This window comes from Protomyctophum parallelum, assembly GCF_964188405.1.
Source record: "Protomyctophum parallelum genome assembly, chromosome: 6".
NCBI lineage: Eukaryota > Metazoa > Chordata > Actinopteri > Myctophiformes > Myctophidae > Protomyctophum > Protomyctophum parallelum.
Window position 1 is genome coordinate 16,305,595 of NC_139701.1, and position 27,827 is coordinate 16,333,421.

Here is a 27,827-nt window from a genome sequence, read left to right on the forward strand (position 1 = left end):
AATGTGACCTTTTGCATAGGAATAATAACCTCATCACATAGACAGGAAACAGCAGTTGAATGCCATGGAGATTAGCTACAGTACAGAGGAAAATCTATCATTTCCTCTTTGTTGCATGGTGAAGAGCAGAAACCAGAGTAACTTTATATAATAGCAACGGTGCGCTAACACAGAGGTGTTTAGTCAAGAAGCACAATTTAATAACGATTTTAAGTTACTAGGGGTTCGGGCTGCTACGCAACACCGCTTATCCGACTGATATGCCCATACTTTATATGGAGATCTCTGTAGACTACTCTGTATAATCCTTGTCGCTTTTATGTCCATATATGGAGATCTCTGTCATCAATACATGCCCATATATGGAGATATCTGTATTCATGCCCATATGAAATGTATAATACTGACATCACAGTGCTAATCCTACAGTACCTGGCGTCACAAACGTCAAACAATTCTAGTGACTGTATTATATTTTGTTTGCAAAAATTCCACCCATATCTGTAATATCATTACTTCTTGCTGTAACTAAATATAAAGATGTGATGCCTATAACTCAACTCATTACTAGATTTAAAGTAATTGGTATAGCATCTATGAAAATATATTTTATAATAATTATGAGGTGTGTTTCAAGGGAGCATATTTTTCTATTCTTTTGTAGTTGCACTTTGCACTGCATTTGTGTGTCTCTTCAAATATTGTCAGGGGTGAAAAAGAATAGAAAGGAGAGGAGCCAAGAGTCAAGACCAACAACAACATTTATGGTTGAGAGAGCCGTATTTAAAGCTCATCGAATGTTGGTTATTCAAAGATTCCAACCCTGTCTCAGAATGGCTTAGCATTTTGTTACGATAAGAAATGTGTAAATTAATATGGTATGGTTGTTTGCATGCATTTGAGTGAGGCTTTACAACCTGGCTTGCACACATGGTGGGATTGAGGAGGTTATCTGTTTGGAAAAAATGCAAAAGGTAATGTACATTTTCAACAAGAATTCAGTGAAAATGTTCTCCATGCAGTATAAAGTATGAAACCAAGCAGGGAGAGAATTGGAGTTCTCACTGAATCCGTCTTTTAACATTGGCGAAACAATCCTGACCTCTAAAAATAAGTGGATTAAGAAACCACTTGAACCATAGCTCTGCTCTGCAAACAGCAATGTTTCACTGTTAATTCTTCACACCACCTGACTGGCTGCCTGCTTGGCCGCCCGTCCGTCCGTCCGTCCGTCCGACTGACCGTACATGCCAGTCTCTCTCAGCTCAGCTCTGTTCCACTGGATGGGTCAGGTTTTAATTTAATGTGTTCTCTAAGGCATTGCTCATGGCCTTTGTCCTTGTGCTCTTGGGGGAAATCACAAATTGCAGTGCAAATCCATTGCAAAGTATAGTCACTTCAAGCACTTCCACAATCTCCATGACTCTTGTGTAGGTACTTGTGGTGAAAACAGACACAAAACAAACAGTATCATTGACTGTAGTTCATGAAAAATGTCAAACATCAAGCCCAGTTCATGTTCTTGATCTGTACACTTGGATACCTCGGTGGCTGTGAGGGGACTAGAGGTGAGGGAAGGGGAGTAGGCAGAGGGCAGTGTGTGTGTGTGTGTGTGTGTGTGTGTGTGTGTGTGTGTGTGTGTGTGTGTGTGTGTGTGTGTGTGTGTGTGTGTGTGTGTGTGTGTGTGTGTGTGTGTGTGTGTGTGCGTGCGTGCGTGCGTGCGTGCGTGCGTGTGTGTGTGTGCGTGCACGTTGTCAATGCCACCACCTCCCAGTGCATCATATATCCATGTTAAAGGCCTTCATAAGATGGTCGAGGTCACCGATGTTTGCGGCTTGGAAGAGTTCAGGCTGGTCCATCATGGACAGAGCTATCCTGAGGGCAGCCCAGATGTTCCCAGACATCACCTGGTGTGACAGCTGGCGACTCCGGCTCTTCCTCTGCAGACGCAGGGCTGTCAGGAAGTTGCTTGCAGCCTCCCTGTTAAAACAGCAGCTTGAGTTGTGTTTGGAAACATTAGATCAGTGGTTTTCAACCAGTGGTCCGGGCGGGGACCACCAGTGGTCCTTGAGGGGGTTTCAGGTGGTCCCCAGCTAAACGATGGAAAGTTGGTAACCAAATGGACTCTTATATATATAGATATTTAACTCTTGAGAGTAAAATGAAACCAACTGGACCCTTCCGGGTCCAGTTGGTTTCATGTTACACTATTAAGAGTTACATTATCTCTCTCTCTCTCTAATTATTGTTAAACATTTGCATTACTTAAGCTGCCCTGAGAGCAGAATTCAAAAGCTGCCCTCAAAGCAGCAAATTAACATGGTTGTACATAATGTATACAGCATTTAAGCTGCCATTTAAGCAGTGGTTTGTTGGTTGTGCCCTGTATAATGTTTTCAACGTCACAGTATGGAATTGCAGAGTACTGCTAAAGTTCAAATTGCATTATGTATTCAACGATTTCTAACTAAAACATTATCAGTTGCAAATATGTTATTTTCAATGTATTTATTTTCAAAAGATACATTAAAAGGTCTTCACCCACTCTGCTCTAATGCCAGTGCCAGCTGGGTGGGAGTGTTTCTCCTGATGCCCCAGGCATGGGTTATTGACCCACCTGTGTGCCCCCAGGTTGATGCAGCTGATCCCAAGGTTGTAGCGGGATCGGATGAACCCTGGCTGGAGTTCCAGGGCTTTGGTGTAGGCTTCCACCGCCTCCTCACTGCGGTCACCATTGGCCAGGGTTGCCCCCAGGCGGTTCCACAACAAATAGTCCTGTAGGGGACAGGGGGACAGGCGGCCGGGGAAATCGCCCCGGGGCAGACATGGAAGATGATTTGTTTTGAGCCGAGATAATATTCCATTGTGTTGTGTTCTGTGCCCTCAAATGCCAGTCAGGCTTGAGAACATGGATACAATTTGGCACGTGACTCCATCTGTCAAGTCATTGGCTGTTTTGCATTTGTTTTTCGGCAGGTTGTGTGTACTATATTGCACTATCCTTCCTGTCTCTGCCCTCAATTTCCTGTCTCTACTGTGCTATCTAAATGAAAAAAAAAAGAAAACTGTCCAAAAGCTTGAAAGAAAATGTAGTACAGTTTTGCTGAGCCCCGACTCAGCAGACCAGCTGTGTTCAGCAACCAAGTGTGTTGAAAGCATGAAAACACATTTCTAAAAGAAGCAAGCTATAATTGTCTCTTTCCTGTCATTTTTGGATGCACAAATTATTGTAATTCCTATCGTACTGAGCACCAATGGGACGTGTTCTCGGTTATTATTCCTGTATCATTTATGAACTAATAACAGTATTTTCAAGAGATAATTTGGGGAGAGCTAAGTTACATCACGCAACCTGTCCTTGGCTGCATGTCCCACCTGGAGGTCCCGGTCTGCTTACAGTAAAGCGGGGGCTTTGACTTTGCCTAAGCCTGGCAGTGGGATATCAGTATCTCCCATTGTCTAGAGATCAGTCTTCCAGCAGGGGGGGAGCAGGTATTTTCCAAGTCAACTGAGTGAGGGTGGATTTACCAGTGTGTGATATCTCTACTGCTCTGGGACAGTGCTGACATAATGATACATGATGCGTCAATGCAGGATTTGTGTGTGTGTGTGTGTGTGTGTGTGTGTGTGTGTGTGTGTGTGTGTGTGTGTGTGTGTGTGTGTGTGTGTGTGTGTGTGTGTGTGTGTGTGTGTGTGTGAGTGGACAAGTCAAAAGTTTATGATGCCGCTTTTCTGAGCTTGTTGGAGTGACAGGCTGCTTCACTGCACCTGCTTGCATGTGCTCTTCCTTCCTTCCTTGCTTTGAGACTGTCATGCATTTGTATTGGCATTGTGATGATGAGTTAGATTAGATCTAGTGTGTGTGTGTGTGTGTGTGTGTGTGTGTGTGTGTGTGTGAGAGAGATACATGTGTGCATGAACAGTGTAAATCTCTCTCTCTCTCTCTAATATACACGCACGACACACGCACGCACACAGTACTGCACTGGGTGTAATGGTATGCGGTGGTATGTATTATGCATTGTGAGCATATTTGTGTAATAATGCGTTGTATATACTTGCCTGTGCTGTGTGCATTATGCTTCATAATGGAAAACAAACTATAGCATACAATTAATAAACTCTTTCCTACAGTCAGGCATACCCCAAACCTTAATCCTCAGTGAACCTCTGGAGAAAACAGTTTTTAATGAGCTACATAAAAAGAAGGTACCAGAACAACATTTTAGATCAATTTTAGCCTGGGTGTTGACACAACCACAGACCGTAAGAAAAGTTATAAAACCTCTATTAAAAATATTCAACAACCTTAGAATTGCTACATATACTTACTAAACAAGTGGCTATCCTTGCCCAGCTATATCTGAGTGCTGCATTTGTCACAACTGACCACAATATTTTAATTTACAGACTTGAAAAATGGGTAGGTCTCTCTGTTTCCTTAATTGGTTCCGCTCATATCTAACTGTGAGACCGTTTTCTGTTACCCTAGGAGGTCATACATTGGCAACTGGCGTACCTGGGGCCACATGCGACCCGAACCTTCACTTAATGCTTAATTACTTCAGTATATTAGTAGCTTAATGACTATAGTATTATAGTATTTTTATGTCCAATGTATTTGCATTTAAGTTCATAAAGTTAACATAAGTATAACTACATGCATTTGAAATTAAATTAAATTCCAATTCAAAAATAGCAAAATATATTTAGGATTCCAATTCAAATATAGCAAAAATAGTAGATCTACAAGCTCAAAACCCTGCGCACTGCAACACATTTTGAGCATGTACTGTAGATCTGTATCTGTGCTACTTCTGTGTGACATAGAATGACAAAGTATAAGGCATTCATTTACGAGAAAAGGAGATAAGAGGTTTCTGCCCAGCATACTGTATATGCAATGTGGCCCTCTGGAGTGAGTGTGGAAATATAGTGCTCCTCTGTCTCTGTCATTAGAGTTTCCCCCCCTGGCCTAGGTGATGTATCGCAAACAGTAGATATTGATATTGACTAAGGCCCTCCCCAATAAAGTATTCTGGGCCATATCCCCTTCTCTCTCTTTAAACATGCAGCCACTGTGCTATTATATTAGACCAGGACTTCTCAAAGTGGGTGCCGTGGCAAATTAAGTGCCTCAGCATATTTTGATAATATTTGGAATTTATCAATGTCATTTCAGTTTAACCTCACGTAGACCCTCTATACTTAATAAAACGGACCCGAGATAAACTGCACTTGGTGCGTTATTTTTCAGCCTACGCCAGACTATGATCAAAAGGAGGAGGCTGGGGTGGGAAGGCAAGCTTGCGCGCAGCAGCAACAGCAGCGTCTGTGAAGCAATGAAGCAGCTGTAGTGAAGCCGAGAGCCGTTAAGGGCGTGAGCTCTGATTGGAGTATGGATGTGTGACGTAACAGTCAGCTGAGATGTGAATGAGGAATAGCTAGGCTGATTAATACAATCAGCTGATTTACAGCTGATTACAGCTAAGGCATTCAGACTAACGTGCCCCTACTGTATATGAACTATCACAGGCTTCATTTTCACCAGATGACCCCAATGCAATGCATGCTCTCATTGCCACTGATATTAATGTCACTCTTCTTGCTGGACCAGAAACAGAAAGAGGAATAAAATGCATTCAAGGCTTGGCTGTCTGGCTAGTGGCTACAGATCAGAGGTTACAGATCTGAGTTGGGTGTGATTATAGTGTGACTAATGATGACTACAATGACATATGCATAACACATGATCACATTATATCATAGATAGCATGCAACAATGGGTCACTCAATGTGAGACCTTTTTTGAAGATATATGTTTGCACTTATATTTCTTTATTGCAATTCTGTACTGTATTGTCCATGTGTGAAATATGTAGTGTGTGTGTGTGTGTGTGTGTGTGTGTGTGTGTGTGTGTGTGTGTGTGTGTGTGTGTGTGTGTGTGTGTGTGTGTGTGTGTGTGTCTCTCTCTACCTCAGGCCTCACAGACAGGGCAGCATTGAAAGCCTCCACCGCTTTGTTGAACTCAGCACTGAGGTTGTAGAGGACTCCTAGTCCTGTCTGCAGGTCCGGGTCAATAGTGTCTGAGCCCCGGGCCGCGTCCAGGAACAGCTCCCTCACGTCAGGCTGCAGAGAGCTGTGGACAGAGTGGACACCCATGCACCGAAGTGGTCCTCATACTGTGTGCTGTACTGACATAGTGATGGAAGAAAAGTACTCACATTTTACACTTATCATGCAATACCCTAGTAGAAATGGGCCACAAGATCCGTGTTCTTTCTGTATTCTTGTTGTGTTTTATAGTGTTCCTTGTAAGTTGTTCATAGCTTTAGTTTTGCTTTTCTGTTTTCCTTTGATTTTGTAGCCTATTGTGTTTTTTCTTAGTTGCAGTTTAGAGTTTTACTTTACACTTGTGTACTTTTATTTTGTAGTATGTTTTGTCTCTTGGTTTCCTCTGTTGCTTTTGTTACCTGTGTTGTTGTCTCACCTACCCTGTGATTATTGCTTATCTGGTTCACCTGTTTTAATGTTCTGTCTAGCCTGTAGTATTTCAGTTTCACATGTGTCGTGGTTCCCTATGTCTATATGCAGCCTGTTGTTTTCCTTGAACTCATTGTATTCCTCGTTTTGTTCCATGTGATTTCCCTGTGTTGGTTTGGAATAATACCTCCTACTACAACAACTGCTTTGCCTCTGCACCTCTCTGTCCTGAGCTTGGGTCCTACCTTCTTGATTCACACCATGACAGGTTTGATACTTTACACAAGTTCTGTACAATAAGTTTGGTAGGCCTATTCAAAAAGCAGGTTAAAGGTACAAAAGTAATTTGGGGCAAAATTTACCAAAAAGTACCCCCACACCTTTTTTGTCGCAATCTCACATATACCATTTTGACAGACTGTGATCAGATCTAGCATGTCACATGCACTCCGATGGAGTAATCTGTGGCTACAACAACTGATACAGAATAAATAAACAAGACAAACTATTATGCATAATTGTCACACAATTGTGTTGTTGCAGCACTTAGCTCAACACATAGCACTAGCGCATATTATATCACCTACTGATCTATTCAGCCTCCATGCTCTTACCTTTCTCTGCCCATGGTGGATGCTAGAGACTGTCGATTGGAGTTGGGAGATGCAAGCAGGTGAGGCTTCCCCTTTAGCAGATGTTTGTACTTGGGGTTGTGCTTAAGCCAGCGGAGCAGTGCCTCACAGGCATCCTGACGCATTCCTGTGTTGGTCAGGCTCACTGCCAGTGCCATGAGAGCGGGGAGGTTGTTGTGGTGCAGCTCCAAGCACCTGGACGGAGACATTAAGTCAGGGAGGCGTGGGCTGTTGCATTTAGTTCAAAGGGAAATCTTGGTTTGATGGGTTATTAATTGGGATCGGCTGGGGTAAAGTAACAACCGGAGGGGCTAATTATCACTGGGTCAGGTTGTAGGTGATGCACTCTCTTGATCTTTGCCCTTTTGTGCTGGTTGGTATTACAGTTTGTAGAAAATGGGTTTAGATTTGCATTTGGTTTGCAGTTAGGGAAAATGTTGTGGGTGACTGATCAGTGGATTCTTACTTCAAACTAAAGGCATCATATTTTGCCACTATAGGACTAGAGCTAGAAATGGACAGTACATTTGTAGTGACGTTTGGAGTTACATAACTAGTTATATCACTGGTCATATAACTATTCTGCCATTTGTATCTGGAAAAGGGGGAAGTAGGAAAGTATAATTTTCAGTATAGGACAATCCGCAGGATTCTACAGGATTCAATGTTATTTTTAAAAGGTTGAGAACTATATCCAGTGTTGTATACGCTGTTTAAAGTCTAAACCACACCAATGGGTCGCCATGCAACTCCTTGCAACCAAACGGTTGCGAGTAGACCCATGTAGATGCATGTAATTGAAAGCAACGATTTAACTAATTAAATCACTTGCATCTATGGGTCTACTCACAACAGGAGATATCACACCGCTGGGACGGACGCGAAACACGTTTTATTGCGTCTCGACCCATTGGTGCTTAAATTAACTAACCCATCCTGGATTTAATTGGCCAAAACAAAGTAGACTGCCCCACCCCCCCCCCCCCAAGTTATACAATGCCTGCAATACCATCAATAGGCTACAGCTAATGAAACCCTCAAGCACCTTGCCCAGTGGCCCGGAGACCGCCAGTGGTCCTTGACAGGGTTGTCCCCAGTTAAACTCAAATGATGGAGAGTTGGTAACCAAATGGACCCTTATAGATCTTTAACTTTTTTTTTTTTTTAAGATTTATTTATTGATAATGCAGATATTTACCACAATGAGTTACAGAATCATGGTTTTTTTAATTTATTATTTTAAACAAGACAAGACAAACTCAAAAAAGAAAAGACAAAAAACAGTTAAAACAACCCCCCCCCCCCTTGGCACATAGGGGAAATGCTTCTATCAATCTTGTGTAACCTGAGCGGAGTAAAGTAAGTTCTGTGAAAAATGTTAAATTGCATCTGTCTATGTTTGGTGGAAACCAGAACCCTCTGAGCTCTCTCTAAAATTATCTCCCAATCCACATCATCATAGGTGCATCCCAAGTCTGTCTCCCATTTATGTTTAAAGGTATATTCAGTGATTTCACTTAATTCAAATATCACTTATTTTTTTGTTTTGTTGTGATAATCCTCCCTACTATAGAGTGTGCTGGCCATATAAGGAGTTCCTCCCTGTCCCCAGTTAACCCCTGGGGGTCAAAAAACCTTAGCTTTCGTTTTTTACTCTCTATCCTGATTGGACGAAAGGCTGGGTCCCACAGCCAAAAACGAAACCTAAGGTTTTTTGAGTGAAATCACTGAATATACCTTTAATGTTCAATGTATTGTAAATTGGTAAATTATTGTTTAGAATACCATATATGGAAGAAGTTAATCCTTTAGTTGAGGTGATAAGAGTACAAAACATGTGATCCTCCAGGGGGGAATATTCGGGAAATCTATAGATTTGCTTGAATCCAATGTCTAATTTGAAGATATTTAAAGAGGTCATGGTTACGTAAATTAAACTTGGCTGATAATTGTTGAAAGTTTGATACTACATTGTTGCTGTATAAATCGCCAACAGTCCTGATTCCATTATTAACCCATCTCTGCAATACACCATCAGCTATGGGGTAAGGAATATTAGGGTTTTCCCATAATGGGGTCTTTCTCATTAGAGATGTATCTATCCCCAATAATTTATGAGATTCCTGCCATGCTTCAAAAGCGCTCAAGATAATAGGATTTTTAGTAAGCAAAGAGAGGTTCTTCTTCGTACACAAAAAAGGTACGATTTTCAGGGGAGTTAGGCCCAGGTCTAGTTGTTCTATACGTAGCCACCTAACCTCACCAATCTCAGGGTGCAACCATATCCATAAAGGACGGAATTGCGAGGCCAAATAGTAACATCTAAAATTAGGGAGATTAAGGCCACCCTTATTGTAAGGGGCTTGGAGCGTACTTAATTTGACCCGCGGCGTTTTGCTCTGCCATAAAAAGGAGGAAATAATTTTGTTAAGATCTTTAAAAAACCTTTTAGTTATAGAGAATGGGAATCTGGGATGCATTGAAATAGATAAATATATTTTGGTAACACTATCATCTTAACTGTATTCACTCTTCCAATTAGAGACAAAGGCAAACCAGACCACCTTAAAGTGTCAGACTTAGTCTTCTCCATAAGAATTAAGTAATTGTCTTTCATTTAGATCTTTAACTCTTGAGAGCTAAAGATCTTACGGGTCCATTTGGTTTCATTTTACGCTCTCAAGAGTTAAACATCTGCCATACTGGGGTGTCCGCTGGCCTAGTGGTCCAGGCGCATGCCACATATAGGCTCTAGCTAGCCTGACAGTGTGTCACATGTTCGAGTCCCGTTCATGACGACCTTTGTTGCGTGTTTCTCCCCTTCTCTCTCAACCTCTTCACTGTATCTATCAATAAAGGCACAAAAGCCAAAAATAAATCTTAAAAAAAAAAAACATCTGCATTACTTAAATTACAAGAAGTCTACACAATTAGAGAATTGTTATTTTGATCGTTTGCCTGTATATCTCCTTTTTTGGTCTGAGACCAAACACACACACACACACACACACACACACACACACACACACACACACACACACACACACACACACACACACACACACACATACACTGAGTAGTACTGTACTATACTGGCTCTCCTCCCTGGCCTGTGTGTGTGTGTGTGTGTGTGTGTGTGTGTGTGTGTGTGTGGGGGGTGTGTGTGAATTGAAAGTTAGTCAATTTATTTCAAGGCATAGCCTAGTCCAGGCATGTCCAAAGTCCCCACGGCTTCCTTCCTAAAATGTATTTATCCAATCTAAAAATAACATAAGTACACCTACATTATGCTAGGCTGTGTTGTTGTATACTACTAGGCTTTATATGTGGTAAGGATGCAGTATACGTATACAGGCTGTGCTAGTGAGTCGAGACGGGGTGCAGTGTACAGTATGTGGCTCTTGACCAGCTCACTTTCTTTCTTTTTACTTTATTTACTTACTTATATTCAAAGCTTATGGTCTCTCTCTCTCAACCTGCTCCACAGGCACACAACACAAGCCAGGGTGATGACCCCAGACTCCCAAGCTCAGCTTCTTCTCAGCCCTGACTACATTCTCCTGTGACAAGCTGTGAATGCTGGACCCTAGAGCCTGCCCTAAATCCCTGATCACTGCACTACACCAGGATACTATGTGCACTGTGCAGTATACTAAACATCCAAGGCTGAGTGAGTACTGGCCACCTGGGGCCAAAGTTTGACCCTCTCTCTACGTCGTCCTCAGACGAGCCCTCCATCGGCGGCTCAAGTCATGACCCTGGCATCAATTACAGGGCTCAAGGTAGGAAATGTGTTGTTTGATTCTTTGCTGCTGCTGCTTCTTGTGTTGTATGCTGTGGGTACTGTGTGTATACTAGTGTGATTCAAGCTGGTGTAGTATTGCTGTCATTTTGGGACCCAATGACTGAGTGGCAATGAAACATGTTCAGTAACTGCTTGTGGCTCTGGAATTGAATGCTGATGTGAATCTACAGTTTGTATGCTGTGTTGTATCTGCCGTTGAAGGTATGTGATAGTAGCCTGGTGGAACCACTCCCCCTGCTGGACAACATTTGCATTCTGCCAGAAGGGAGAGTCTGGTCCCTCTCGGGCAGAGACGATGTACTCCGAACCAATTCTGGTCGGAGCGATATGCGGCCGTATGCGTGCGCTAGAGGCGGGATCAACGCGATACTGATGACTTTGAAGCTGTGTCACAGCGCAAATGTAAACACAACCTAACAAGACTACAACTCAAAATTATAATGGAGATATCAGATTTTTGTCCCGCTGCTTCCGGGTTCATCGTTTTTACTTGAGAGAGCCCAGATGTAGGCAAGGGAAGGGGACTTGTGAACTCAATACTGCTGCAATCTGGCAGAGTCAGGTTAATGTGATAGTTGATGCATTCATCTTCATCTTTGATAGTTTTGTTTTTGTCCAGCTCATGAATATAGCCTGTGATAGTGTGATTAGTGAGTAACAACAAGAATAAAAGAAAAAAAATCTAAACCCATGGATTGGTGCATGAACACCCATAACTAATGTGTCAGGTATAGGTCTATGAACACAGGTGTAACAGGTGTTACTGGTGGTCCCCACATTGCTCTTAGTCAGGATGGTGGTCCCTGGGCCAAAATCAGTTGAACCATGCCATATTGAACCATATGAATTACCGTTTTGTTTGCACAGCAATTAAATCTTTTTGTTTGCTTGTGATTTTGTTGTTGAAATGCTGTGTTGTGTGTACGTGCGTGCGTTTGTCCTCCCAACGATTGAGACTTTGGGAACTTTGGATAAAATGACATCTTAGACTTTATGATATTTGAAGTAGTTTCTATAGTCATTCTTTTCCCCATAAAACAGGATCACATGCAGTTGTTCCTCCTTACCTCTGGAGGGAGACAATTGCTCCCTGCTCGTTCTCATTCTCAGCCTGGGTGGTCCCCAACACCTGCCAAGCCTGGAGGGAGACAGTGAACAGCAGTGGTGTCACCTGGACTATATATAGGCTGTACAGTAGAATGATACTGTATGGGTATTACAGAATCCCATAACAACCTATGAGACAACCAAGAGGATTTGTTATGCAAATTTTAAGTTTTAAGCCTATCCCTATGGAACACGCTGACATCTGTGCTCCGTGTTAGCAACTGCCAGCGTCTTGGAGAGAACATTGGAGAAGAGATGTTAGGCATTCAAATCTGTCTCACATTGCAAAACTGCAGTTCACAAAGTCCTGTGAACATGTTGAAATATGATTAACATTTTAAAAATGATTAGCTTTGGTGCATATTAAATCCTGATGATAGTTTAATCTGGCAGCCTATGTTACTTGAGATAAAGGACAATAGGACATATGCAAGTACTCCCGATAAGCACAATGTAAGCTATGATCACAGTAGACAGAGCTGAGGAGCATCTCCCAAGTTCATCCCCCAGAATTTATTGCTGTTTGTTATATACCGTAGGTACTGTAGACCAATCAACCATAGACACTAGACGGTAACAATATTAGCAGAATGTGTTGGTCACTACCCCATGAGGCAGAGAAGGACGAGTTGATTTTCCTCTGATATTGGAGGAGTTTCTGATTGGGTGCGGAAATAGTGAAGTTATCTGAAATTAATCACACTGTTCCTCAATTAGGCAACAAAGTTCTGAATGAATCCTCTGTGTCACAAAGGCTAATTACAGTAAGTAAAGAGTTGTTGGCACTTGGCAGCTAGCCAATGTCATTACTTGGGCCTTATTATGTGTGTCCTAGTCCATTTTCACTTGCATTAAATGAACACTCAGGATTTATTGGCGTTGCTACTGACTGAAGTATAATGCTATTGAGTCAAGGTTTGTCTATATCAGGGAATTGGAAACCTGGATGAAAGCAAACATGATTGCACTGCAAAATCAATGTTGATGAGATGCTGTAATTCATTTAAATTCTCACGGTGACCAATCTTCATTGATTATTTTCTCTGTGATGCTTTGTTACAATCTGGCATTGACACCCAGTTAATGATACACAAGGTATCAAAACTGAATCAATGAAGTGAGGAGGCATGGGTGGGGGCTGGGGGGGGTAATTATCTATTTGGAAACGATTCATCTGTCCTCACAGCAGGACCATAAGCCACCAAGCGTTCAGGGAGTCATTTTGGAATCGTATTAGTTCCGTGCACCACAGGATAATCCTCTCCTCAGAATATCCCGCACACTTCTGTACATTCTGGAAGGAGTGTGTACTGTATGAGGGCTTTGCTCTATGAGGCGGCAAAGAGGTCACTTCTATTGAAATATGGAGAATGCATGAAGGAAATTGCATTATAATTCAGCCCATTGGGCAAATGGAAACTCTCACTGGAAATATGATTCATGCCAGTGTCTTTGCTACGATAAACTATTACCTGGGGGGATTTTTGTTAATAAATTCCCTTGCCCTTAACTGTCTATTTGTGTTCCCTGCAAGACTTGTAGGGAACACAGTCTGTGATTCCTTTCTTGGCTAAGTGTGGGGCTGCTTGTTGCTGCTCGTGTGTGTGTGTGTGTGTGTGTGTGTGTGTGTGTGTGTGTGTGTGTGTGTGTGTGTGTGTGTGTGTGTGTGTGTGTGTGTGTGTGTGTGTGTGTGTGTGTGTGTGTGTGTGTGTGTGTGTGTGTGTGTGTGTGTGTGTGTGTGTGGGGGGGGGGGCTGCCTTTGTGGTTAATTGTTGAAAGATGCTGGTTCATATCTGCATACCTGCTGTAGAGTATCCCAGCCAATACGGAAGTGCCCTTGAGCAAGACACTGCCTGTACAAGACGGTGGGAGTACTGGACAGCGATATGTTGTTTGAACTCTACAGTACAGTATAATGAGTATACATCTCCTTTATCTTGCAACAACTCCCAGAGGCCATAGCTGGAAATAAATGAGCTCCTGAACTTGTCTAGTTAGATAAGGAAGGAAAGAAGGACTTCTGCACGTGTGTGCCAGTGCTATTCTTTATAGCCACTCACCTCGGAGTCAACGGGGTCCTGCAAGATTGCTGCCTCAAGCAGCAGCACAGCGTTTGGCAAATCACCCTCTCTAGACTTCTTCAGCCCCTCTTCAAATGCATTGGACCAATCCTTATAAGGGTTATCCGTGTGGAAGTAATAACCCTGTCATTAGAAACACACACACACACACACACACACACACACACACACACACTCTTAAGAATAGGGCAGTTTTTGACTGGTGCAACCACTCCAAGGAACAGCAATGTCCGTCCTAACCTATGTGACGACTATGTTACTATGTTTAGAGTACCAGTAGGGGCAAAAGTGGCGCTGTTGTGCCTGAAACAGAGAGAGAGAGAGATGGTGCTGCACTGTTGCCTGCTAATGAGAGAGAGAGAGAGAGAGGGGGGGGGGGGGGGGGGCAGGGGGAGAGGGGAGTTGCACCACTCAGTTCACACGGTTGTGATTTTTCTTTTCTCCTAGAGGTGGACATTGTTGAGTTGTGAAATGCTAAAGGTCTACATCTAGGGAACTCCAAGGCAGGGAAGTGAGACCAGCTTTCAAATGCAATCAGTCTCATCCTACGAGTACAATGAATAATGAATAATAAGTAATGTACGACAATGTGACCTCCTTGACGTTTGACCACTACATTGCGTCATACAGTATGTCAGATACTGATTAGAACTTTCATTACTGGCGGACAAAGTGACATGCATACATAAACAGACCTCATTACAATCACATTGCGGCTCAACTAATACATGTCAGCACTAGATGATTGCAGTTGTATACTTTAGCACAATTGCAGTAGCAGGAATTTATCTTTTCTACATCAACCCTGCATGAGCAAAGCTCCTGTGGGATTCAGCCGTTTTCTTGAAATGTTAAATTTAGCAATTTCCGGCTTTGATTATCCCGGTGTGTTGTTTGCAGAGCGATGCAAATCATCGACTTTGAAACGGCCCCTTCTTTTAAGAACTCATGCTGCTGAGCAGCTCAGCAGCAGTTTGATCTCTTCTGATTTGCTACATTCAAAAGGGGTCAAATTATGTGCAGCAGCAACTGTGTGGTTTAGTTATTGTAAAGTATTGAAGTGAAATGTCAAGTTTACAGTCAGTATTGCAGTTAGGGGCTACTTTAATAATTAGCTTATCATAGTGTTGGGATATTATCTTTACACTAAATGAAATATGAATGTATGCAATATGTTGTTGAAGTCATCCATTATATTATCCACATAGGATCATTTTCTATTGCAAATCTATTCTGAGGAAGAAATATCACTCAATCACCGTTCATCGAATATCATGTACTATATAAATATAATTAGAAAAGGCTCTGTTTTGATAGTGTTTTCATTTTGTCAGTGTAGGAGTTGAATTATGCAAATCATAATTTTTCATAGTTTTATTTATCATTTCCCAGGTATGACTTTTACAGTACTGTAGATCTAAAGTTATTCTCTCACATTGACTTTCTGAACCATACATGAGGTTCTGTGGTACTTTGCTACTGTCCACCACTGTCTAGATTCTCTATCACGTTGATGCTGTAAATTGTACAGCATCAACATCAAGCAATATGAGAATCTGGATTTTCATCAACACAAATCAATATTCTGAATACTGGCCTTCTCATGAGGTGAAACCGAGGATGGAATCTGCGCCTGCTCGTTCTCCGTCAGCCAGTTTCGCCGCGCAAGTTCCTCCCATTCGGCCTGCATCTTGTCCCAGAACTCTGTGTCTGACTGCAGGGAAAAGGAGGAGGGAAGGATGTATCGGTTGAGAGGAAAACAGAAGAATGGAGTTGGAAAGGAGGAAGGGAATGTTTAGCACACAATGGAGCCATAGTATATACTGTAGATGTTTCAGGACTGTTTCTTGGTCCTTTGCAACGATCTCTGACGGCAGTGCATTAATGGGGGCATTATTTAATGACACTGGATCAGAGGCGCAGCCAGAAATGTGATTCTAGATGGGCCTCGCTATGGCTAGGTGGGCTGCAGCACGCGTGCTGGCCACGCGATATTTATTTATTTGCCGTATTTCGGTTATATTTCGGGTTATATTGCCCCCAGAGTGACAGCCAGGCAGTTCTTATTTTTACCGGCCTTAGTTAGCATTAACAAGACAGACAGACCCGCTGGAACGCTTCAAATACTGTCTTACACTCCTACAGGAAGCATGAGTTCATAAGTCCGTTGCTCTCCCCTTGTCCCCCATATATGCATGGGGACTAGGTTGGTGGAGGGTGTGTAGAGCCCAGGATCACATTAGATGATTGACACAGGGGTGAAAAAGGGGTTACAAAATCGTGGGATAAAAAATAAAATAAAATCTCTCTTGGCATGACAGGTTGCACGTTGGTCTGGCGAGTGGGAGGCCTGGGTTCAATCCCCGCTTTCCACGCAATGCTACTCTTTCCAGTATGGCAGGCAGCTTTCTATTTGTTTCCTTATGATCTATAACCATACACAGTGGCTTTGGTCGTGTCACATCCACCTGCTCCTATAGGAAGTGTGATGTCAATTCTGCTAGGCAGTGGGCACCAGCTGTACAGCTGAACAGACCTCGACCAAACGCACATTTTGGATGAGTCATTGCAAGTCTAAACAAGACAGAACTCAGAGTTTCTTATGAAGCTGGGCTCTTTTGGCATTTCATCTATCTGGCTGTACAAATGGAGACATCAACGAGTCTGCTATACTTTGTCTGATAAAGTTGATGGCTCAATTTCTCCCGTCGGCTGTAGAAGTATAAAACTAAACATGAACAGAGATGAGGTTCGATGGAAGGTCTGCACCGCCAGGTTGTGGAACAGATTAGTCAACATGAATGATAATAGACTAACAAAGAAATGATTTAACTGGGACAAACAACAGAATGGACCATGGATAGAGGACATGCGTGACATGTTCTGGGAATGTGGAGTTCAAGATGTTTTCCTCGGATTGGAGCAGGTTAATGTTGTGGGGCTAAGGGAGACGCTTCTAGATAAAACATACCTGGATAGAAGAGATCTGGAGTAAACTGTGCAAAACTAATGCTTGGAATGGATACATGAATACCAATTGAGAATGCACGCTCAGCATGGAGATATGTACTGCGTAGCGTTAGTCCGATATCCCAATAGTCCGACACCCATAAATCCGACTACCCAATAGTCCGACCATAGAGCCCCATCAATTTGAACCCATTAGTCTGGCAACCCATTAGTCCGACTAGCGACTACCCAGGGCAGGGCAGGCCATTCGAAAGAGCATAGAAAATTATTTCATTCTATACTCTGCAATAGAATTTCAGGTACAATTTCAGAAATGGTCCCCAGTGGAATGGTAGACCATCTTCCTAGATGACAAATAGCTATTGAGTCTTAGATGTACAGCTACTCTGTTTTTCTCAAAAGGTTGCGTGCGTGCGTGCGTGCGTGCGTGCAGACACATGGGTCTGCTCTTGCCAGAGGGTTGCTATTGACGTGTATATCAGTGTTTGGCCCTTAATTGGTGGTGAGAAAAGACTGGTAATTGCAAGCTTCTGACTAAAATAAATTGCCTTTTGTATCATAAGGTGAGGCCTCATTGCTGGTTCTGTCAGGCCTCATTCACACGTACTACAACTTTTCATTGACTAAACAAAATAAACTGGCTGTCAAGATCAACACTGGTAAAGTGCTGTCACAAATCTCACCAACCCTTCATTGCATCTCTGCACAACAGACTGCATCAGCCAAGGAGACAGACATGAAAGAGAGTGGGATGGCTCAGCTGTCAATCTGTACCTGTGTTTTGTCTGTGTGCTCATTTTCACAACAATGTCTCAAGCCAAATGCTTGCAAGAAAAACAGAACATTTTGTTTTGCATCAAACACTTCAGCTTACTTCAGCATCGGATTCATTCAAACTTCATGGTTTTAATTTACACATTCAACATTATATACCATATCAAGGTGTTCCATTATTCCATAATTAAACAAGCTTGAAGGCTGACTGACAACATTGCTGTTGTGAGAGGCAATTAGGCTGGTAGTATTTCATTCAGTGCACAAATTCTGTCTCCCTGAAAATCTACAAAGCATTCTCGTAAGGACATCACGCAATATTAGTTCTAGTGGAATAATACATATTTTAATTGGATATTGATTTAATTGCTGTTTTTCAGGCTGAGTATTCACTTTTGATTTCCATTTGTATTACATTTTGATTAACCTATTACTGTACATTGTATCTGAAGATTGTATCAGTAGATGTCACTAGGCTGACTTTGGCCATGTCTCGCGACCCCAAACTGACTGCAGAAATAATCTATAATAATAGAGAAAATATATCATAAATTAATACTGAATTAGGATTTTTAACATCAAAAAGGTGTTACGGATCAGAACGTTAAAGCACTTTGCAGCTCTTGGTGAACATCAAACTATTTCGGCCATGTCAATTTCTCAACTTTATGGGACGTAGACTCAGTTTACTCAGTGTTTGTAGTGCTGCATTGAATTCCTGGTTCCAGAATACTGTTGAAATCAGTAATCCGATGGAATCAGTAAATTGATTCAGATCCCACATGTTGAAGCTACGGTACACTACTAATTTACATATAAAATGTAGTATCATTCCATCACAGTTAATCTTAAGTGTGTCAAAGCAAACCTGTTTGATCATGTCTTTACTGTATGTCTTTAAGTTCTTCCATAGATGCACACGCCAAACTAAACGGTTTACCTACACTGTAATAGGAGAGTAACTTGAGAGTCACAACCCTCCGATGGAAACCGAGCAGTGACTTAACCCCTCTGCCCAGTAGGTTTACATTACAAAAAATGACTTCTTATTTACACATACTGTAAGACCCTGGGCTCCATTTTCGTCACCGCTAAACCCCTTATCCCTAAACTTCTTTGCCTTTTTTTTTTTTACTATTTTGAAAAACATTTTTGAATAGTTCAACTAGCCAATCTACATTGACACGTTGTGAGCTTGTAGACTGGCCATTGTAACTACGTATTATTATTATTTTTGCAAAATAGTAAAAAAGACAAAGAAGTTTAGGGATACGGGGGTTTAGCGGTGACGAAAATGGAGCCCCGTCTCCTCCAAGATGTATTTTCCTGAGCGCAGCGCATGTTTTTTATTGTTTATACAGTAAGTATAACGGGAAAGTCTAGCAGCTTGGCCTTATGTGCTTGCACGCAAGGAGCTTTCCTCTGCCTGCTGAGAGCTCAAATATTTTCAACACGGAAGTGCTGTCAGGCGAGTGCCCAGGCATTTTCAGCCGAGAAAAAAGCCCCAGTGACCCAGAAAAGCCTTAAGTCTTAATTGTTAATCTACTGGCACTACTTTTTAAGTACAGTAGGCCTATAGCACAATAAAGATTATAATGCAGCCATTTCATCTAGGTATATGAGCACTGACTGAATATTAAGTCTAGAGATTGTAAAGGGATATAAACTCACAGTATATACTGTAGTACAGTATCCTGTATTTGCCTTGAGAGGGTTTATACTGTAGTTCGTGATCCTACTTTTCTAACCACATTAACCCTGGTGCTCCTATTTTGGGCAATTATTCCAAAACATATTTCAAATGTTTTCAAAAATAGCAGATAACATGCATCAATTGATTTGTTTTTCTATTTGTCATGTAACTACAAAATATGGCACTTTATGGCACACAATTGTGGGTGTCTTGCTTGATTACACCTGAGTACACCTGTTTACAACCAACCAGTGGAATCAAACTGGAAACCTTCCAGATGTCTTCTATTTTAGACTAGACTGCTGCACCGCCATCTTAACTATCTGCAACCTTACTCCAAAATCCAAACCAAGACTTTGCTCAGACCAATCTCCCAAAACAAAAAGAGAAGCCTGTTTGACTCCAACATAGTGCTGTTTTAATCAAAGATGAAGCCCAGAGAGTCACCTTGATGTACAGTAGCCTTTCTCAGTGCTGTGGGTGTGGGTACATTATGCAGACCCTGCCTCTGTAAAACACTTTCTCCCTAGAGGAGAGTGTAACCCTGCAGCTTTTCCATCAGAGCTTTATTTAATGAACACTAGCCTTGCCATAATATTTGTCTTTATCAGTCGCTGTGTGAATTAAAAATGAGATCATCTGACTTTCTTGGGCCATTTACCCTTTATCCTCTATTTAATATATTTTTTGTATGAAAGCCACAAAAGCAGCATACTGTATATGTACCATTACGCAGTTGTTAATATTTAAATGCTCAATTAGGTGGATCTGTTTTGCCCTCTGATTTGCTGCATTTTGAAGAAGATCATACAGTAGGTTGTGATTTCTTATTTTATGTCCTCGAGTTATTTTGTTCACAGACAGTCTGTACAACTACTGTCCTGTGAACAAACTCTGAATCCTAAATCGCCACTTCTGTCATGGAATAGAGAAGATCACTTGAAACAAGGCTAGAACAACAGTGAAATCATCCGGTATAACTTTCCCAAGATTTGGTTGAAGTGAAGCCAGCTGAGCTGAAAAAATTGCCTGCCGGCGGATTACGGTCTGGAGAGGCTCAATTGTACGCCCATTTCCTACACCAGAGAACTGGGGCGGCCAATCGGGACACGGTATGCAATATGGGCAGGCTTTGGTACAGTGACTTTCAATGCTTGAGACCTTTGACTGACAGTAGTTCTGACCAATTGCGTCAAAGAGAAAATGTTTTAACCCGCCCCCCAGGAAACAAGATCCATACACAGCCTCTCCAGACTCAAATACCACACGACCGTGTGATTTGAGTCTGGCTTATTAGCCAGGCTAGACAGTGCCCACTGTCAGAAGGAATGTGTAATGCCCAAAGCTGTGCTTGCTGAACACAACCCACTCAACACCAATTAATAATCAGAGAAAGTAATCAGATCACAGATGTTATGACTGCAGAAGTCATAACAGACCAATAATTAGTTTTATTCAGACCAATAATGAAACTGTATGAACCGGAAACCATCACAAATTATTGGTACAATAATAATTTGAGCACAGATAGATTATTAGGGGAAAGGAACTGGTCGGAATAACGTGTTCCTTCCACATGCTACGTCCGGCCAGGGAAATTCCCCCCTGTCAGGTGAAAAGAAGCAGCTTGGACTACTCATGCATAGAAGGAGGCATGAGGCCCCCGCAGGTTTGCAGAGGAAGTGTAGCGCCCAGTATTACATTAGATAATTGGCACTGGGTGAAAAAACTGACATTGTAATTGTTGGACACTGTGCTATTGGTAATGTACAGTTTGTACATGGAAAGATGACAGACGCAATGGCACAAGGAATCGGCAGCATCAGCGGCATGAGGATAACGATGATGCAGTGTGGCCACACAGCAGCACTGAATGGAAACACTTTCCACAGAGTGACACACTTTCAGCCTGAGTCTCTCCATTATTCTTGTTCTCCCTCCTTTTCCCTGATCCATCTGGAGTTCACTGATAGGATTGAAAAACTTGTAAAGACTGGCATCAAACATACTCGACCAAGTCACAGGGGAGTTCAGTGAATTGAATATCTTTGTGCTTAACGCTGCGCCAGCTGTACTTATTAACAGTCCTCCAAGCCAAGGCACAAACTGTATCACTATTTTCCACAGAATTGTCAGAGCTCCTTACCCTTTCAGGAATTATGGGGTCAGCGTTGAATAAAAAAAATAGTTGAACTGCTACAATGTACTTTTTACAGGTCTTCCTAAAGTCAATTGAAAGTTTAAACAGTTTACAATTTTAAACAGTTAAACTAAATCAAAGATATAACTGTGTACAGTAAAACACAGTAAAACACTATCCAGAAATGGGAGATTTAGCTTTCTTCAGTTATGCTCTCAAATTATGGAGCACCCTATCTAAAGAAATAAGCAGGCTCTGTTGAAATCGCTTGAAAATTATTATCATTATTATATCATTATCATTATTACAATTATTGTGTGGATTATTGAGTGGATTGGCAGCTACTGTTTGTGCTAAAAATCAATGTGCTTTCCAAGCATCTTGAGCCATCTCCCCTTTCATTCCCGAACAATATGCCTGTATGTGTACGTAGCTATTTGGAGGGAAATTATGTGATTGTGGGCTATCATATCGGCCGTATAGGAGCCAAAATGGTTTTCAGTATCCAGCCAAACCGTGCTCTTACAGAGTAGAGGCCAGAACTCAGGCCCTTTGATTGAACCTCTGAGATACTGTTACCCATCGATCCTCCATTTGTCTCGGAGCATCAGAGTCTCATCACTTATCGAAATTACCTTCCCATCTGGCTGATGCTGGTACACTAACTAACAATGCAATATGGGAGGGCTTTGAGTTTCAAACAAGAGGGGACATCTTTGCACGCTTGTGGAAGTGATCCCCGAAAGCCACGGACCAGTTTGTCCTTGGGTACTCCCCTCACTTTCTCACCGTCTTCCTGTCCCTACTATTATTTATTCCATTCCCACTCTTAAGAAGCCCATTTGCAACCGTGTAATCCTATATTAAAATTGGTGTGATTGTGAAACGGGTAGACGGACCTCTGACGTTCACTATGTCAACATAACCCTTCAACAAACCATTACCACATCATTATGACAACATACCTCTTCCGACGTCTCGCTCACTTCACCATATATGTGACTCATTGTGACATCAGCATGTTAGCCAACATTATATATGTGCTGCTGTTCTGGATAACACATACATCAGAACGAAGCAGCAACATTTATTTTGTCCTCCGAAACGTAACGAAGCTATTTTCTACCAGCAGTCTTTTATGAATAATCAAAAGCAACAAAAGCCAACGCTAACCGGCCATCGTTTCAAAACGAGGAAAAGAGATGAAAAAGATAGATTTGACCCTACTCAGTTTCAAGAAAGTATCGTACAGGGCTTGAATCAAACTGGCCCTGATTTGGAAGCTGTTGCAAAGTTCCTTGATGCCTCCGGCGCCAAGCTCGACTATCGCCGCTATGCTGAAACACTCTTTGACATCCTGGTGGCCGGTGGGATGCTGGCTCCAGGTGGAACTCTGTCCGATGACATGACCCGGACCGAGTTCTGCCTCTTCACGGCACAAGAAGACCTAGAGACAATGCAAGCTTATGCTCAGGTTTTTAACAAATTGATCAGGCGTTACAAGTACCTGGAGAAGGGATTTGAAGAGGAGATAAAGAAGCTGCTTCTGTTTCTGAAGGGCTTCACAGAGTCTGAGCGCAACAAGCTGGCCATGCTGACCGGCATCCTGCTGGCCATTGGGAAGGTATCAGCCTCCATCCTCAACAGCCTGTTCAACGAAAACCTTGTCAAAGAGGGCGTCGCTGCAGCCTTTGCGGTGAAGTTGTTCAAGTCGTGGATCAATGAGAAGGACATCAACTCTGTGGCCGCCATGCTGCGTAAAGTAGGCATGGACAACAGGCTGATGGAACTGTTCCCGGCCAACAAGAGGAGCTGTGAGCACTTTTCCAAGTACTTCACGGACGCTGGCCTCAAGGAGCTGTCCGAATTCGCCCGCAATCAGCAGTTCATCGCTGTACGCAAAGAAGTGCAGCGAGAACTGCAGGACCAGATCGCACGAGGAGACCCCCAGAAAGAGATCATCGCATACAGCAGAGAGGAAATGAAGAAGTCAAACATTTCGGAGCAGACGATGATCAGTATCCTCTGGGCCAGCGTGATGAACACTGTAGAGTATAACAAGAAGGAGGAGGTGGTCACAGAGCATGCCATCAAACAATTAAAGCAATACAGCCCTCTGCTGAAGGAGTTCACGTCGCAGCGTCTGTCTGAGGTCACTCTGCTGCTGAAGATCCAGGAGTATTGTTACGACAAGATCCACTTCATGAACTCTTTCCAGAAGATTATCTTCCTGCTCTACAAAGCTGACGTGTTGAGCGAGGAAGCCATCTTGAAGTGGTACGCAGACGGTATGCAGAACACGACGTCTAAAGGCAAGGTCGTCTTCCTACAGCAGATGAGGACGTTTGTGGAGTGGCTGAAGAACGCAGAGGAAGAATCTGAATCTGATGAAGAGGAGGCTGACTGAATCCTACACCTTTTTTAAATATATTAATTTGTATAAACACAGTAGCAGCAGGAGCCCTAGAATCCCCCTTCCTCGTAGTTTAAGAAAAAGGGCTTCAGCAGAACGTTGCCTCCTGATTGGTCAAACCACTCACCAGTCATCGGTGACAAACATCAGTCAGTTTGATACAAACTTTCCATGTGTTTACACCTTTTGACAGCTGCTGCTTCCATCAGCATGGCTAATCAGATCGATTGGTTTAAAAATGTATTCATTCATATTGGAATATGCCTTCTCGCCATGTGACCTTAAAAAAAAATCCAGATTTTTTTTTCCTTATTTGTCTTCCATGTTAGTGACGCCGTCAAAAAACCCCAACACATTGGCAGTTTATGGGACGGGCGCCACTGTCGCAATATGGAGTATACCGACCGATTATTTCACCAGTAACGCGTATCTGTTTAGTGGTGGGTTAAAAAGCTGACAAGGCATTGTGAGAGACCAGGCTTAAATTTGAATTTAAGGCTGCCTAAATCTTGTTAATTTACTTTTTTGCCTGTTCTTTTTCTCTCTCTCCTTTTGCTCCTGTCAGGTTGTTGTTTTTCCTCCAGGGTGGAACACGGTATCCATTCCAAGCATTAGTTTTGCACAAAATATCACATTTGTGCTGACCTCATCACATATTGTCATGAAGTCTATGGCCGTTTTCAGCCCAAGGAAACAACTAATGCTTGGAATGGATTCAGAATCATGAAAACCCCCTAGTTTGACATGTCACATGCTACTTAAAGTTTTTTGACAATTTTTCCTGCCATAGGATGTTAATGAGAAAGAAAATTGCCCAATACTAACACACCATCTCCGCCAATATTTTAGGCAAATAAAAAAAGACTCCCACTTAAAACAAAAGAAGCCTGTCGGCTTTTAGTGCCCTAAACAAACATTAAACCCATTAAAACCTGTGTTTCTACGGGCACCATTTTACCTGTGCCAGGCAAAAACTACAAAACTACAAATCGCGGGTCATGTGACACGGCTCTTGAACCGGAAGTATTAGCTGCATCATGGTGCGTCGCTCTAAACGGTCCTAAACTAGCATGAACCACGCTAATATGCTAACCAGAGCAATGCACAAGGTTTTTATTGACATCCTAAGATCATACTTCATCTCATATCACCTCATCTGAGCTTCAATTCGGAGATAAACGCTGCTAAAGATCGCGGCCATTATGGGACTCCATGGAACGTGGATGATTATTCAACTTTTTTTGTTTTTCTTGTCCGTTCCAAGATAGATGGATGCCGGTTTTGAGGCGTCTGGTGCCGGATCCATAAGTCGTACAGTACAATGTCACTCTTAAACGTTCAAACGCGGGATTGTCATTAAAGTGCTGGACGTTTATAAACGTGTTTAGACGTGTATGGCTTTAAATGTGTTTAAAAGTCTATTTCTGAAAAGTGCTCTAAACAAACATTAAGATTTATCTTCTTCCTGCTCCTTTTCTTTTCTGATGTGGAATATGTAAAAAAAAAAAAAGTAAAATGAATATAATCATGTAAAACCATGACTGAAATGAAATAAATAAATATGAAATTAAATGAAATTAAATGAAGTCCATAGGCTTGGCTGCTATATGACGTAATTTCAAAAGCCAGACATTGGCGGGGATAGTGCCCCTCAGAAATCAAGATAAAGAAACCACAGGACTTGTAGGCCTACTTGAAATCAAAATACACATAAGCATAGCATGACATTATCATGCATGGCACATACATTTACACAAATACCCGTACACTCTTATAGGCTATAGGGAAGTTAAGTTAAGATAACCTATTACCAGGGCCAATGTTTTAGTAACATGTTATACTGTAAGTATGCGGACGTCTCTGACGTTTATAACAAACCAAACCGTTTGAAAATCGTTTGAAAATTGAGCAAGTTATGGTTATTTAAAAAGTACATGCCCCATAGACACAATGTTATGCTGCACGGTGGCCGCCACGCAGCGACATCCAGAGCCATAGAGTAAGACAGAGTTACGACAACTGGGGCCAGGCTCTTCTACATAGACTTCTATTGAATGGGGACAACCGGAAGTTTACAGAATGCATTGGAGTCTATGGGCTCGCGCATACTCTAAGGCTCGTGCGAGTACATGAAACACGTGACCAGGCTGTTTTCTGCCCCCTCAATGTCGTAACTCTGTCTTACTCTATGGCTCTGGCAACGTTGCTCTCCATTGGCCAGCAGCGTGGGTGATCCATCTAGCCTTTCTTATATATCTATGGGCGGTAATATTGGTGAATAAAAATATGCCAGCACATTGAAGGTGGTGAAAGAAGCCTACATTAATGCCAGAGCACAGACCAATGTCGTGTGAGGGGCGTGGAGGTACATGGAGTGCTGTCACGTTTGGAGATAGAAGTGGAACATTTCAGAAACATTATTAATTGGGTGGCTGTAGCTTAGTTGGTAAAGAGCCTGTCTATCAATCAGACTGTAACATTATACGTGTTGAAGTATCCCTGAGCAATATGCTAAATCGCTCCCCCTGAGCTCTCATCATGACCATCTAGTGTGATATAGAGTGATATAGCTGGGATCCATGGCAGTGATCTAGTTGGACAATTCATTTAGCAAATAAATAAGCCTTCTGAAAACTGAAACCGTTTTGTGACATTAAATAAATGTAAACATGTTCTGTGATTCAGATTTAATAGTTAAAAGGAGAACAGAGTCAGAATAGATCAGTGCATCTGTAATCTACTACTTCACACTTGGTGTTGGTAACAGCTTTCTTACTGAGATCTCCCCTTTTACAGGTATAAAATGAGTATTTCTGTTCATGACTTATTGCAGTGTTGTCATGATGTGTTGTGTATATCTTGAGTAACTTTGTGACCAAATATAAAGTGTTCTGAAAGTATTATTTTGAGAGTTTGGATCATACAGTATGTGGATTCAGTGCACAATGCAGCACACAACGTGGCCATGATACATGCAGTGTACAACGTTGCTAATGTGTGTGTGGGTAACTTGCATGCATTCATGCAGGCAAGAGAATTAAGAGAAAACGAGTGGTTTTGCAATTTGCATATGAAAAGAATTAAGAGAAAACGATTTTGTGTTTATGTTATTGTGAGAAAAGAGACATGTTGTTATGCTAAAAGGGGTATTTACCGGCATGTGAAAATAATTGTGTATTGAAAACCTGCACAGAGAAATGTTGGTATTGCAATGAAACATTGTGACTATGTTAATATTTCTGAACTAAAGTGACAATAAATGATTCTCATACTGCTGACAGAGAGGAAACACTGTGTCCAGCTTTCTTACTAAGATCTCCCCTTTTGGCCCAGGCCGTGGCGTAACGGTCTGGGCACCGGACTGGTGATCCAGTCGCAGTGTGCCGCGGGTTCGACTCCCGAACCCGACACGGCCTTTACTGCATGTCATCCCCCCATCTCTCTCCCGTTTCCTGTCAGCCTACTGTCTGTCCCTTCAAAAATCAATAAAAAGGCGTAAGCCGCAAAAAAATATCTTAAAAAAAAAAAAAAGATCTCCCCTTTTACAGGGTACTACATAAGCAGCCATCAGCAGCTGGGTGAAGCTAAAACGAATTATCCCCCTCAGGATTAATAAAGCTATAAAGTCTATAGCTCTCCAACGTATTATTCTGAGAACATTTCTCATTATCTTTTTATTTCATCACATTGGTAGAAATAATTAGCCTGGTTTCTAGCCAGATTCGCTG

The 27,827-nt window shown here is 42.1% G+C and overlaps 2 protein-coding genes across 3 annotated transcripts in view; one reads left to right on the forward strand and one right to left on the reverse strand.

The window, feature by feature from the left end:
• Nucleotides 1-1,776: 1,776 nt before the first annotated feature.
• The window catches only part of pex5la (peroxisomal biogenesis factor 5-like a), a 109,367-nt gene continuing 83,316 nt past the window's right edge, over nucleotides 1,777-27,827 (reverse strand). The window contains exons 9-15 of the mRNA XM_083766577.1: nucleotides 15,707-15,823; nucleotides 14,089-14,232; nucleotides 11,989-12,059; nucleotides 7,099-7,311; nucleotides 5,978-6,140; nucleotides 2,618-2,775; nucleotides 1,777-1,980 (exon numbers count right to left, since the gene is read on the reverse strand). Coding sequence (XP_083622703.1) covers nucleotides 1,779-1,980; nucleotides 2,618-2,775; nucleotides 5,978-6,140; nucleotides 7,099-7,311; nucleotides 11,989-12,059; nucleotides 14,089-14,232; nucleotides 15,707-15,823 — 1,068 coding nt within the window. The 3' untranslated portion in view covers nucleotides 1,777-1,778. The remainder of the gene's footprint in view (nucleotides 1,981-2,617; nucleotides 2,776-5,977; nucleotides 6,141-7,098; nucleotides 7,312-11,988; nucleotides 12,060-14,088; nucleotides 14,233-15,706; nucleotides 15,824-27,827) is intronic.
• LOC310859822 (eIF5-mimic protein 2-A-like) lies at nucleotides 22,825-24,093 on the forward strand (the record flags this gene model as incomplete). Of its 2 annotated transcripts, XM_083766579.1 has the most annotated exons (2): nucleotides 22,825-23,682; nucleotides 23,881-24,093. In XM_083766579.1, the coding sequence occupies 2 exons, from the start codon at nucleotides 22,825-22,827 to the stop codon at nucleotides 24,091-24,093; spliced, it is 1,071 nt and encodes a 356-aa protein (XP_083622705.1). The 2 variants fall into 2 exon arrangements, with proteins under 2 accessions (XP_083622705.1, XP_083622704.1); XM_083766578.1 differs by having other exon boundaries at nucleotides 22,825-24,093.